This window comes from Arachis hypogaea, chromosome 5 (assembly GCF_003086295.3).
Source record: "Arachis hypogaea cultivar Tifrunner chromosome 5, arahy.Tifrunner.gnm2.J5K5, whole genome shotgun sequence".
Lineage (NCBI taxonomy): Eukaryota > Viridiplantae > Streptophyta > Magnoliopsida > Fabales > Fabaceae > Arachis > Arachis hypogaea.
This window is the reverse complement of record NC_092040.1, coordinates 95,116,242-95,129,677: the sequence shown is the minus strand read 5'-3', so window position 1 is coordinate 95,129,677 and position 13,436 is coordinate 95,116,242. Positions and strand designations below refer to the sequence as shown.

Here is a 13,436-nt window from a genome sequence, read left to right as displayed (position 1 = left end):
ATTTAGTCCTTTATCTATAGTAATAAAAATATCATATAAAACTAAAAAAACTACACTTATTAAAATTACTAGAAATAAAAAATATAAATAATAATAAAAAAAAGCATTTACTTTCTAAATTTTTCATAAATAAAAAACTATAATTGTTTTTTTTTGTCATTCTCTTAACCAATATTCTTATAGTTTTCTTTAGCTAAATCATCAATTATTATTCGAAAAATAGAAAAGTGGCATATGCTACCATAATATTAAGAAGACAATATCTAAAATCACTTTATATAATATAATATTTATAATTTTATACACAATATTTATAATTACATATTTATTATATTTAAAATTATATAATTATTTTAATAATAATTAATAAATATTAAATAAAATTATTTTAAATTATTTAAATTAATTTTTTATTGCCTCACAAATATTATTGTCCATAATGTGGGGTGGCATAGCATAATTAATGAATAAGTCCCCAATGGATATAACTACCTGTGTAATTAATGTATTGTTTACTAATCATTAATTACTTCGTAATTAATTACTTCGTACTTAATGAATGAAAACCATCATAGTGACATGCCAAAATCCTCTCTCATTATATTAATAATTGTTGCTAAAATAGGAATGCTAAAAATAATACAAAGTGTTCACAGATAAATCTTCATTTGCACTCTAGAATATACACAAACAAAATCGTATCAAGAATTGTACTGTTGTACTCCTTAAGAAATATTCTTAAAGATGAATTATGCAGAAAATTAAAAATAAAAGGAGAAAGTATTTTGGAATATTTGTATGTGTATACAAATTAAATTCTTTTTCTACTATATAATTATCATTAGTACATGAGATGATATATATTCCTCGGAACTGTGTCACCAACCATTTTATAGGTGACAAATATTATAAACACTGGAATATTTATGTATGTATAGTTTCATGCAAAGCAAATAAAGCTACTTGTGGTGGGAATTAATGGAAGATAATTAAGCTATGTTAGGATATGTGGGCTCCATGGTTGGTTCGTCAAAGGTCAACTAAAATGGATAATAATCAATATAATTTTATGGTGATTGCTACGATACAATGATAAATTCATGTGTACCGATATGTTTAAGATGTGGACAAATAATAATAAAACATGTGGAATTTATTTTTCACGTCAGCATTTAAATTTTTTTTAAATATATAGTATATCACAACTTTTACTAAAACACCCTTTTAATTAAATAAAACTAAAAAATATTTATTTATTTAATTTTATAAAAAGACTTAAACATCCTTTCTTTATTTGATTAGATAAAAATACTCTTTTAAATTAATTAAATTTTAGAATTCAATTAATTCTAACTTTATAGTTTCAAATAATTAAAACAACAAAATAAAAATATATTAAAAAAATAAAAATCAAAATTATTTTTTATCTGCGTTAAACATATTAACAAAATAAAAAACCAAAATTTTCTTCATCTGGGTTGATAAACCCTGTATCTTCTTCGTCTTCTTCTCTCTTCTTCCTATCCTCTCTCACCACATCCTTCACCAGAGAACCCTGGTCCCCTCTCAACCTCCCAAACCCAACCACAAGAAGCACACTATTCTTCACCTTATCCATCACATGCAACAGCGACTTCGGGTCCGCCGCCGTGAACACGTGGTCCCTCCCTCCATTCCTCTGCCACTACTTCTGCCCCTCCAGCCACTCCACCAGCGCTTCCTGCGTCTCCTCGTCACTGTATGCCGCCTCCGAGCCATTGCCTTGTTGGCTCGTCGACACCAACTGGCTCAGCGACGAGAAGAACGGCACGTAGAACAGCTCCGCTTCTTCCGGGTCCATCACCCGGGTCACCGGTGACCCTATCCGATCTGACTCTGGATGGTTCATGTCTAGGAATAGAAACCACTCTCCCATGTGCTGGTGTCCTGGGTAGCTCAGCGAGGTTAGATTCTCAGGCGTGCCGCCGCCTCGGGAGGCGGACCGGGCGGCGATGACACCGTAGGTGAACCGAATGGGAAGGTCGTACATGTAGACCTTAATGGCGAAGGACGAGGAATCTGCAATGGCTATGGTGGCGGCGTCGGAGCAGGGTTGACTGGCGGAGGCGAAATTTACTGTCATGTCAAAGCCGGAGTTGTTGTCGGATTCAGATTCTGGCATGGTGGTGTGGCGGTTGGGGAAGGCGTTGAAGAGTGCACAAGTGACGAAGATAAATAAATAAATATTTTTTATTTTTATTTAATTAAAAGGGTGTTTTAGTAAAAGTGGTGATATATTATATATTTAAAAAAATGCTGACGTGAAAAATAAATTCCACATGTCTTATTATTATTTATCTATATTTTAAACGTATCGGTACGTATGAATTTGTCATCGTACCGTAGCAAACACCTAATTTTATATATAATTCTCTCATTCTAATTTTTTTTTCTTCCTATTTAACCGTAAACTTTATTAAATACATGTGTCAAATAATAATAACTTTGCAACTTGAATTATTATTATTTATTTATTATTTTCTTTGGTCCTCTTCCTTCTTGATCCAAATTTCTCTTTTGATACATATAGCCTTGATGATAGATTCCCAAGGTTTGTCTATGCTATTTAAGCAAAAATTCCACTTCTCAATGTTAAGTCCATGACATTAAAAGAAAAGCTACTTAATTAATTCTTGCCATCTGCAAAATACAAGAAAATAAAAAATGTTACGTGTATAAAAAAATTAATTAATAAATTAATAATTTATATAAAATATATATTAAAAATAAAATTTAATTTTGATATAATAATAAAATTTTATATAATTGTACAATCATATTTAATTTTTTTATAATTATTCACACAGTTAATATTGTAGTATTATGTAATTAAATATACGTATAAAATTATTTGATATTAAAAATACATAAAAATTAAATTTATTAAAATTATATAAAATTAACGTATATAAATATACACAAATACATAACTGTCGATTATTTATAATATTTTTTAGAAAAAAAATTTACTAATAGACAAAGGACAATGATAGCCATCTATCTATATGCAAACACATCATTAGAGAGGCTCCATCATAATTTTTGTATTGACTGATCCAAACATCGTTCTAATTTCTTTCTTTCTTTCTTCCTTTTGAACCTTAAACTTTATTGATGAGAAAATACATGTGTCAAATAATAATAATTTTGCAACTTCAATTATTATATTTATTGTTTTCTTTGGTCCTCTTCCTTCTTGATCCAAATTTCTCCTAGATACATACGTATACCCTTGATGAAAGATTCCCAAGGTTTGTCTATGCTATTTAAGCAAAAATTCCCCTTCTCAATCTTAAGTCGTCCATGACATGAAAAGAAAAGCTACTTAATTCTTGCAATTTGTAAAAAGAAAAAAAAATAATTATTAAATTAATAATCATATAGAATATCTTTATTTTAAAATATAAAATACATATTAAAATTATATAAAACCAACGTATATAAATATAAATTTATTTTTATATATACAGATACATTTAATTACGTAATACAACATAAATAAAAATAATAATTTTTTATATTAATGACATGAATAATTATTTAAAAAAATAAATATAATTATATAAAAATATTAAATATCTTATATTATCAGTGCATTAAAATTAAATCGTATAAAAAATTTAAAATATTTTTTAGCAAAAAAAATTTACTAATAGACAAAGGGGCAATGATAGCCATCTATGTATATGCAAACATCATTAGAGGCTCCATCATAATTTTTGTATTGACTGCTCCAAAGAATGTTGTTATAAACGTGAAACCTAACCATCATCTGATTGGGATACTTTATGGGAGCATAAGATTTCCATGGTGGACCCACATACATACACATACATAGTGGTGTGGACCCACTTCTTGCTTCATACATTTGTGAACTACATAATTTCTGTTCTCGTGATATCAATACTTTATATAAGCCTTGAATGGAAATAACACAAGCCAAGAACATGGCACATAACAAAAGGGAAAAAAGAAAAAAGAAAAAAGAAGAGACTAAATAATGGTGCTCCTATACTCCTATTCTTGAATATGGTCATTGCTATAAACAAAATCTTTGTAACTGTTATGATGTTGGAAAAGCTACACTCTTGATCTTATAGTAATAGAAAAAATTTTCTATACTAATTTTATTTAATTTCATACATCAAATTAATGTGTGCATATATTTTATTGTTAATAAAATGTAGCTACAACAATTTATATATTATTTTTTTCTATTTTAGGATAATTCTCCAAAAAATACATGGTAAGAAAAGAATTAAATGAATTTTTGTAATATTTAAAATTATATAGACAAAATAATTTTATTTAATTATCACATTTAAATTAAAATTATTGTTTAAATATAAATAGACAATTATTTTGAAATATTAAATGAACAAATTATTTTTATAATCAGATTTATCTAATTTTTTAATACAATTTCTCTTTTTTCTTCAACTATTGTTTATTGTGTTAATAAACATTAAACAAATATAATTATTAAAATAATTTGATCATAAAAAATCATTATTAAAAAATATGTATTGATTCAGCATATAAAAAATAAATATGAATAAAGACAACTTTAATTTCTGTAGCAATATTGCTATCGTCCCAAAGAATTATTTAAGTCTACCACTTTTTCACTTTTCCCTCCATCTTAACCTATTTTATATAGATAAATAAAGGAAATATAAATATATAATGCCAAGTAAATTTGTTTTCAAAACTGTTAAAAAACAATTTGGTACTTGTAATCCAAGTTACAAGCATAGATTATTACTATTTAATTATATTTTAGATAATAATTATATTTAAGGTAAATTGTATAGGTAGGTAACTAATTAGAAGAGGTGGTGGCGTGGTCCATCAAGTACTATACACACACTGCTTTGTCTTGTTTATCAAGCAACCCCCTAAATAATCAATCTCTCTCTCTCTCTTGCAATGTGTGAGTGTTTGTGCATAAAACATTCATGGCAAAAGCATCATCATGATCCATTTTCAGCACTCCATCCACCTCAAAACCCATGTGAGTTCCTATCATCCCTTTTTCCCATATCTCTCTTTCTCTCTTTTTATATTAATCAATAATCGGTTATTATGTGAATATATATAATAATAATGAGAGTGTAATTAATTTCTCTCTTAATAATATATATGTCGTCGTTATTACTCTAAGCTCCTACCCTTATGACACGTCACGCCTATTAACGTGTAATCACTAATCCTTTTCATTAGTGATTAGTGATACTAGTTTTCTATTTGCTTTTTTTTGTCTCTTTAATTTGTTTGACTATAAAAGAGTTAAACTACTGTAATTTAATGATAGAAGAAACACTTAGCTCCTTAATGCGTAAAAATATTTGTATTTCTTTGACATATATCATCAACTCATAATTTATTTATTACTGAATAATATTTTTAATAGATTTAGACCAATTTTTTCTATGATAAATAAATTGTGGATGAAAAATATACCATTTGATATGATCTCCACAAGAATGGTTATATTTATAATACGTTTTTTCATATAAAAATTTTTATTTATCTTATATATTTTTTTTTGGAATAATTAAGGATAGAACTCTAGATTCTAAAGTTATAAAAATTTTAATATTATATTATAATATTATTTTTAATTTAAATTAATAAAAAATACATAAATAATTATATTTTTAACAGAGTTGTTAATATAGCTATTAATAGTTAAAAAAATACAATATTTAGTATAACTGATTAGTTGCACATAATAAAATTTAAATAATTTTAATTATGTGAAAATAGATAATTAAAAAATGATAAAATTTCAAAAAATATTTAATTATTTTATTGGTACTTATAGTTTCACCAAATTTATAATTAGATGCTTATATATCTTATTTTCTTTTAATTGAGTTTCTACACTACTTTTAATTTTATAATAAGATTTTTTTATCTAAAAATATTAGAGTTAACTGAATATTTTTTTATAAATTAAAAATATTCACAATTAAAAATATAATTAAATCTTTAACCACTTATTTTTTTAGGAGAAATATTTCGTTAATTTTAATATTTTTAATATAAAAAAAATTAATCATAAAATTAAAAACAATAAAAGAATTCAATTAAAAAATATAAAAATTTAATTATAAATTTACTAAAATTATAAAAATCAATAAAAAAATTAAAACATCAAAAAAGAAAGATACGCTAAATAATATATGAAATTGAATAATTAGATGGAGATGTATTATATACGTAAAGAAATACAGACAAAAATTCTTGGGTTGGTAATTGGTACACACTTGAAAAGGGGATCGTCAATAGTAACTAGAAGATGAGAGGCATATATGTATATATGTATATATATGTGTACACACACACATACATACATATATATATATATATATATATATATATATATATATATGTATATGTATATGTGGCATAGCTTTTTTGCTTTTTGATGTAGTCAAGGGTCTCTCAAAAGAAAGGACTAGCTTAGCTTGAAGAATTGAAGACCTTCAATAACTTTGAGCTTTATTAATTAATTAGCTAAGAAAAAACCAACCAGGTTTTCTCTCTTTTCTCTTTCCGTATTCTTCTTCTTCTTCTTGATCTCAAAATTTAATTAACTAGAAGCAAAGTGTTAAAGCAACTACTACTCTATCTATATGTGTAAGTGTGCTTCCTTCTCCTTTTTCTTTTATTATTATATTCATATTCATCACTTCCTTCTATCTATTCTCTGCTAATTTCCATGCTTAAAGCACAGGTTTATAGCCTCATACTTTTCCTCTTTTTCTTAGTTTCTTCTTTCTTCTCAATATTTTCCCTTTTCTCCGGTTTTTCCTGCATATTCTCCTCTTTCTTTTGCAGATATTTTCTTTTCGAGTTCATGTTTTCAATCATCTTCTTTTGTCCATATTCAAGGTTCTTTGTTTTTTTTTTTCAAAAATTTATTTAATTTTAATTTTTCTCTTCCTTTTATTATTGTTTTATCTATTTATGTTCATGTCCAGTTTTTTCAATCGGATAATTATCATTCTCCTCATGCATATCTTGATGTAATATATATACTTCATATATATATCAACTTGTTCCAAAAAATAAAAAAAATTCCAGTTCTTATTTTATTTTTTTTTCTTGGTATATATGCCTTTCAAGTCACTGCAATTTATTATATATAATCTATCCGAGTATCTTTTATTTTTATTTAATTTTAATTTTTTTCATATATTGATCTGAATGGTTATAATTCTCAATATTCTTTTTTGCAGCAACAAGATATTATTGAAGAAACAAGGACACATGCTCATTTGTGGTGGAGAACTGTTCCATAGAAAAAGAGATCTTCAAATAATTGAAGAAGCTATATCAACTTTTTCGTCTTCCTTCTTCTTCTTCTCGTGTTTTTATATCAACAACAATAACAGTGTAAATTGCGAGTCGCCGCCATGAATAATAATAAGATAAGCAACTTGAGCTCCGTGAGTAGCTCCGATCTCATAGATGCCAAGCTTGAAGAGCATCAGTTGTGTGGAGGATCCAAGCAGTGCCCCGGTTGCGGCCACAAGTTTGAATCCAAACCGGTATGATCCAAAAATAAAAATATTAGATAAATAATTAATATTCTCATTATTGTCATAGCCTTATGGAAAGCAATTAATTTCTTTTTAAAAAAAACTCACTTATTATATCATGACTAAATTAAAGTTTTAATTTGGCATTAATGTGTTAAAGTTTTTTATCCACTCTCTCTTTATTGATATCTCTTTAATTTGTTCTCTCCAATCTATCTTTCTTTATTTCTTTCTCTACTCCTTCTTTTGCTTTCTTTATTTTTTTTTGTTTTAATTTAAATTTGAATTTTGCTTGAAAATAAACTATTATTATTATTATTACAGGATTGGCTAGGTTTACCAGCAGGAGTGAAGTTTGATCCAACAGATCAAGAACTAATAGAGCATCTTGAAGCCAAAGTGGAGTCAAAGAACATGAAATCACACCCTTTGATAGATGAATTCATTCCCACCATTGAAGGTGAAGATGGGATTTGTTACACCCATCCTGAGAAACTTCCAGGTATGTATATATGTTACATCCATTTATTTATATAATTATTTTAATACTTGAGAACTTTATAACATTTAAACGCCAACATTTCTAAATTATTTTTGTTTAGACTACATCTATAAATAGTAATTATTATTAATCATATATTATTGTATTTACAAAATTAAATATCTCCTTGTATTAACAAAAAAAAAGGATCAAAATAGAAATTTAAGCAAAAGGGTTTTGTGTTGTTGTTGAAGTTAGTTCAGCTAAGTGAACCTAACTTTGATTTTTTTTTTTAATTATTATTATGTTTTTAGGAGTAACAAGAGATGGATTAAGTAAACACTTCTTCCATAGGCCTTCAAAGGCATACACAACAGGAACAAGAAAGAGGAGAAAGATTCAAAATGAGTGTGACTTGCAAGGTGGAGAAACAAGGTGGCATAAGACCGGTAAAACAAGACCGGTCATGGTTAACGGAAAACAGAAGGGTTGCAAGAAGATTTTGGTACTCTACACTAACTTCGGCAAGAATCGGAAGCCGGAAAAGACGAATTGGGTGATGCATCAATACCATTTGGGGCAGCATGAGGAGGAGAAAGAAGGAGAGCTTGTTGTGTCCAAGATATTCTACCAAACTCAGCCTAGGCAGTGTAATTGGTCGTCCGATCGGAGCGCCACCACCATCATTGCTACGGCCGAAGGGAGTGGAGAGCCACTACAAAATAGTAGAAGAGATAGCGGAAGTGGAAGTTGTTCTTCTAAGGAAATTAATATCGGTCATAGGGATGAGATGTCTGCTGTGGTTGGAGTTACTAATACTCCAATCACGAGCTTTGCTCATCCCTTGGACATTCATCATCACCTCAAATCGGATCATTTTAGCTTCATCCCATTTAGGAAAAGCTTTGATGAGGTATGTTTAAATATTTATTATGAATTAGGATGAAGTTCTTATAAGTAATTGTGTTGAAATTTGATGGATTTTAGCCACCTTTATGAATTAATATCAGTGATGAAGATGTTTCACTTATAATGATAAGCTTTATTGTTGTTGATTGATCCACCAAACATATAATAAGTCACTGGATTTTTTCAACAATTTAAAAATATATAGCATATAAATATATATTTTGCTTGGGTAGAACGCATGAAATTGTGTTGTATGGACATGGCGTGTGATCATAGATCAGTGTCATTCCCAACCACTAATTGTTTTTCTTCACCTACCACTGAAAATTCTCTAACTAATTAATTAACAGAAAATTAGAAGCATATATAGACTCATGCAAAATTCATATAATTAACGAAAAGAAAAAAGTGATATGTATGTATTTGAGTAGTGACGGTTTAATTAACAGTTGCAAATGATATATCATATGGTTGGGAGGATTTTCATCAGGTTGGAATAGGAGAGGCTTCAACAGCAAGAGAAGTTCAAGCATCAGGGTCATGTGATGAAGTAGTACATGAACATGTAAATCATCATCATCATCAACAACAACAACAACATCATCATCATCATCATCAAATTGCAACATCGGCATTCCATATAAGTAGGCCTTCACATCCAATCTCTACCTTGATATCTCCACCACCACTTCACCACACATCCATCATCTTAGACGATAATTCCTACCAAGTCTCCAGAATAATGCTCCAAAATGAACATTTCCAGGTTAGTAATTAATTTTATCTAGTAATACTCATTTTTTACAAATTTATTATATACATTAAATCATATTAAAAGAAATCAAAGCATGGAGTTAATTAGCAGTATTTCTTTTTCAACAACTATTTCTTTTTCCCTCTCCCTCTCTCTCTTATTATCTATCTATGTACAATTAGTAAAAAAAATTTCCAACATATTAAAACTATATTTAATTTATTATAAAAAAATACTATGTATATAAAAAACTAGTTATTTGTATATTATTTTATTTATTTTTAATGTGTATTTTATATTATAATATGTATTTTGTATAAATAATTAATTTAATAAATGATTTTTTATTATCCCTTAGCATGATGCTTTTAAGTTTAAAATAGTCATGGAAAGATTTTTATGCAAATAAAAAGCAATTATATCTTAAAATAAATCTATAATAATAATACTAGTGAAAAAAAAGAGTAAAAAATCAAGGTGCAAAAGATGCTAAGTAGAAAGAGAGGAGTTCATAATCTATAATGTATAAAAATATATAATAGTAGTAAATAATAATTAAAAAGGAGAGAAGAAAAAGTTATTTAATTTATGGTATATTTGTGGTGCAATAAATTAAAAAAGAATGAGTTAAGATGTGATGAGAGAGTAGTAGTATAGGAAGCAATTAAGTTGTGCATGGCATTGTGCATGAGTCAAGAGCCATCAAGTATAGTTGAAATTAAAGGGTTTATTTTTTGAGTGCTTGCTAAAACACAAGCATTGAAAACTGTCTTTTTCACTTTTTGTATGTTATTACTAATAATTTATTATTGTGTGTGTGTGTTGAACATTATGATTGAGAAGTGTGTTTTGAAATCTTGATTGTTATATTGACCCTTTGAAAATGGAACTATGATATGGATACACATGGCATGGCAGCAACAACAACAACAACATCAACAGCATCATCATAAAATTGGAGCAAGGTCTGCGTCTGGTTTGGAGGAACTCATCATGGGGTGCACTTCTTCTGATATCAAAGAGGTATATATAAATATGTAACCCTTTTTTGACTCCGAATTCTATGAATTGAACTACTTTGTGTGTCATAATGCCAATGCAATTCTAACAAAAAGAGAAGACAGATAGTGTGTGTGTTTATATATGCTAAAGCTAAACCAATCAAATTTTCTCCCTAACATTTTGTTTTCTAAATATTATAATGAGAATAATGCTAGAGCTTAATTTTTTTTCCAGTATTAATTAATTTCTCAAAATGATTTTATTTATATATCTTAAATAATAAATTCTTAACTATAAATCTTAAATTTTAATATTTCCAAAAATAAAAAATTTTAAAATGAAAAAATATTGATTAATTAAAAATTAATTTTTTATATTTTTTATTATAATGAATGGAGTTTTTCTAAGATTTTCGGTTAAGAATTCAAGGAATGCAATATTTTATGCTTCTATAATTTTCAACGCAAGCAATTTAATTTTTATAATTTTTTAAAACCTAATTTTAAAGATTAGCTAACTAATAACTATATTGGGAAAGTTTCTTTAAAATAAAGGTTTTGTAAGCTCTTAGGGTCTTTCACTAAGCCTATTATTGTAATTATAAATAAGTTAAATTTGGTTAAAGGTAATAATGAGTTAAAATTCTCCTTTCTTTTTAAAATCCATTCTTTGGACTTAGCTTGCTAATTAGCAAAATATAATACCCTTGACTTTTGACTATGAATTGGAAAAGATGATATTATTCCAGACAAAATCCATTTTCTTGTCTTGTGGTTGATAAAAAAGAGAACATGATATTAAATTATTATTATTTTATTTTCATTATACATAAAACTAAACCCTAACCCTAATCTTTTGATTTTTGTATGTAGGAGTCATCCATCACAAACCCACAAGAAGCTGAATGGTTGAAATACTCTTCCTATTGGCCAGACCCTGACAACCCGGATCATCATGGGTAGAACAAAGAGTCAATCAATATTTTTTTAAAAAAAAAAAGAAAAAAGGGAGAAGAAAGAGAGAATAAACAAAACCACAGAGACACCATCATTGTCATCATCATTAATGCTTGAAGCCTCCCTTAAGTTTCCTTTCAACAAGAAAAGGACAAGGAAATCATCATCCAAATAGTTTTCTTTTTTTTTTCCTTTTTTTTAAATTATATTTTTTTTTCTCTTTTTCTTTCTTTTCCAATGAGGCCTGTTTATAATTATAACAGTGTTTTACACTGGACAAGCTGGAAAGAAAAGGGGAGAAAAAAAAAAACAGAAAGAACAAAGAGGAAAAGGAAAGAAAATCAAAGAAGAGAAAAGAAAAGAAACACCAAGAAAAGCTGCTCTTAGTTCTGACAAGAACATATAGAGAGGAACAAAGAACCAAAGATGCATAAAAATCATCACTATTTTGATTACAATATATATATATATGGTGGCTACTCCAATGAAGATTTAATGATTATCATCATGTGAAGATACATCATTTTGACCATTGGATGATAGATTGTAGGGCTTGATTTGATTTGAAGTAAAAGTGTTACTTTTATTTAAAATGTTGCTAAATAAATAAGTTACACTTTTTGAACAAGGATCATCATGAGAAGATGTTTTTGCCATCTTCATGGGAGTAGTTGCCTATATATATATCCCCTACCTAGTATTCATATTATTATTTTATTATTTCTATAAATGTTTGTACAATTTATTTTTCACTTTTCTCTCTTTTTTTATATCTTTAATTTATAATAGAAATATATAGCAATGAGTTTGTGCAAACTGCAAACCACCTTGTTACTTGTGCTTTGGTCGTTACTCACTTTGTTATTATTAATTATATATAGCAAAGTATAAATTATTCTTATACTAGTCCCTTTTATGTTTCTATATATTTGTGTATAGAGGAATGAAAATGGGCAAAAGAGTATGTCATAGAGCTTTACCTTCTCTACTTCTTTTTCACATTTTTTGAAAGGTTTAGAAAGGAATCATGTAGCTTTCACTTTATCTTTTAGAAATTTTATTATTGATTAGGAGCTTTACATGGTACCTCAAGCGGTGCAAGAATTTCAGATTAAGTGTGGTGTCAGTTTCAAATTATAGTTGTTAATTTGTCGCAAAATGAAAATATTTGACAATAAAAAAATATTAATAAAAAACTTTTAAAATTTTTTATTTTTATTTAATGTATTATATAATAAATAAATATTAAATAAAATAATTTTAAACTGTTTAAACTAATTATTGTTTATCTTTCTAATATTACTGATCAAAAAATTTGTACATGATATCATAATATCACATGCCTTTCAAAACGTGGGATGTGACATATATATATACACCACAAATGCTTTAGAAAATATACTATTAATGATTAATATTTCGTGAGTAAAGATTCAGGTAATTGAATTTTCAAATTTCACACATGACTCAATGTAGTCTTTCAAATTTCAATTAATCTAAAATAGTTCTTTAAATTTAACTTTGTTTTTCAATTTTTTCTCTTCAATTTTCAAGACCTGATTCAGTATCTCAAAAAGGAGAAGTGGGTAGTTAAATTTAAGGAACAATTTTAGGCCAATTAAATTTTGAGGGAGACCAAAATTGAACATGTATATATACAAGTTTATTTTGCATTTGGTACCTTGATTTTCTTTGGAATATGCACAACATGTAACAAGCAATGCGTTTAATTTACTATGATTTAA

At 27.1% G+C, this 13,436-nt stretch overlaps 2 protein-coding genes across 4 annotated transcripts; one reads left to right on the top strand and one right to left on the bottom strand.

Moving 5' to 3' along the window:
- Positions 1 to 1,684: 1,684 nt before the first annotated feature.
- On the bottom strand, positions 1,685 to 2,161 carry LOC140173245 (probable arabinosyltransferase ARAD1). The gene has a single exon (XM_072196040.1). The coding sequence runs from the start codon at positions 2,159 to 2,161 to the stop codon at positions 1,685 to 1,687; it is 477 nt and encodes a 158-aa protein (XP_072052141.1).
- Positions 2,162 to 6,454: 4,293 nt separating this feature from the next.
- LOC112802053 (NAC domain-containing protein 75) lies at positions 6,455 to 12,594 on the top strand. 3 transcript variants are annotated; one of them, XM_025845055.3, is made up of 7 exons: positions 6,455 to 6,580; positions 7,287 to 7,598; positions 7,914 to 8,091; positions 8,385 to 8,983; positions 9,470 to 9,745; positions 10,652 to 10,756; positions 11,608 to 12,163. In XM_025845055.3, exons 2-7 carry the CDS (start codon positions 7,464 to 7,466, stop codon positions 11,695 to 11,697), a joined length of 1,383 nt encoding a protein of 460 aa, XP_025700840.1. In that variant the 5' UTR covers positions 6,455 to 6,580; positions 7,287 to 7,463; the 3' UTR covers positions 11,698 to 12,163. The 3 variants fall into 3 exon arrangements, with proteins under 3 accessions (XP_025700840.1, XP_025700838.1, XP_025700839.1); XM_025845053.3 differs by having other exon boundaries at positions 6,472 to 6,684; positions 11,608 to 12,594; XM_025845054.3 differs by lacking the exon at positions 6,455 to 6,580 and adding an exon at positions 6,811 to 6,939.
- Positions 12,595 to 13,436: the final 842 nt, after the last annotated feature.

Coding starts and splice junctions, on each gene's coding strand:
- LOC140173245 (XM_072196040.1), bottom strand. CDS start 2,161: ATGCCAGAATCTGAATCCGACAACAACTCCGGCTTTGACATGACAGTA.
- LOC112802053 (XM_025845053.3), top strand. CDS start 7,464: ATGAATAATAATAAGATAAGCAACTTGAGCTCCGTGAGTAGCTCCGAT. Junction 8,984..9,469: donor TTAGGAAAAGCTTTGATGAG/GTATGTTTAAAT, acceptor GATTTTCATCAG/GTTGGAATAGGAGAGGCTTC. Junction 9,746..10,651: donor TCCAAAATGAACATTTCCAG/GTTAGTAATTAA, acceptor ATGGCATGGCAG/CAACAACAACAACAACATCA.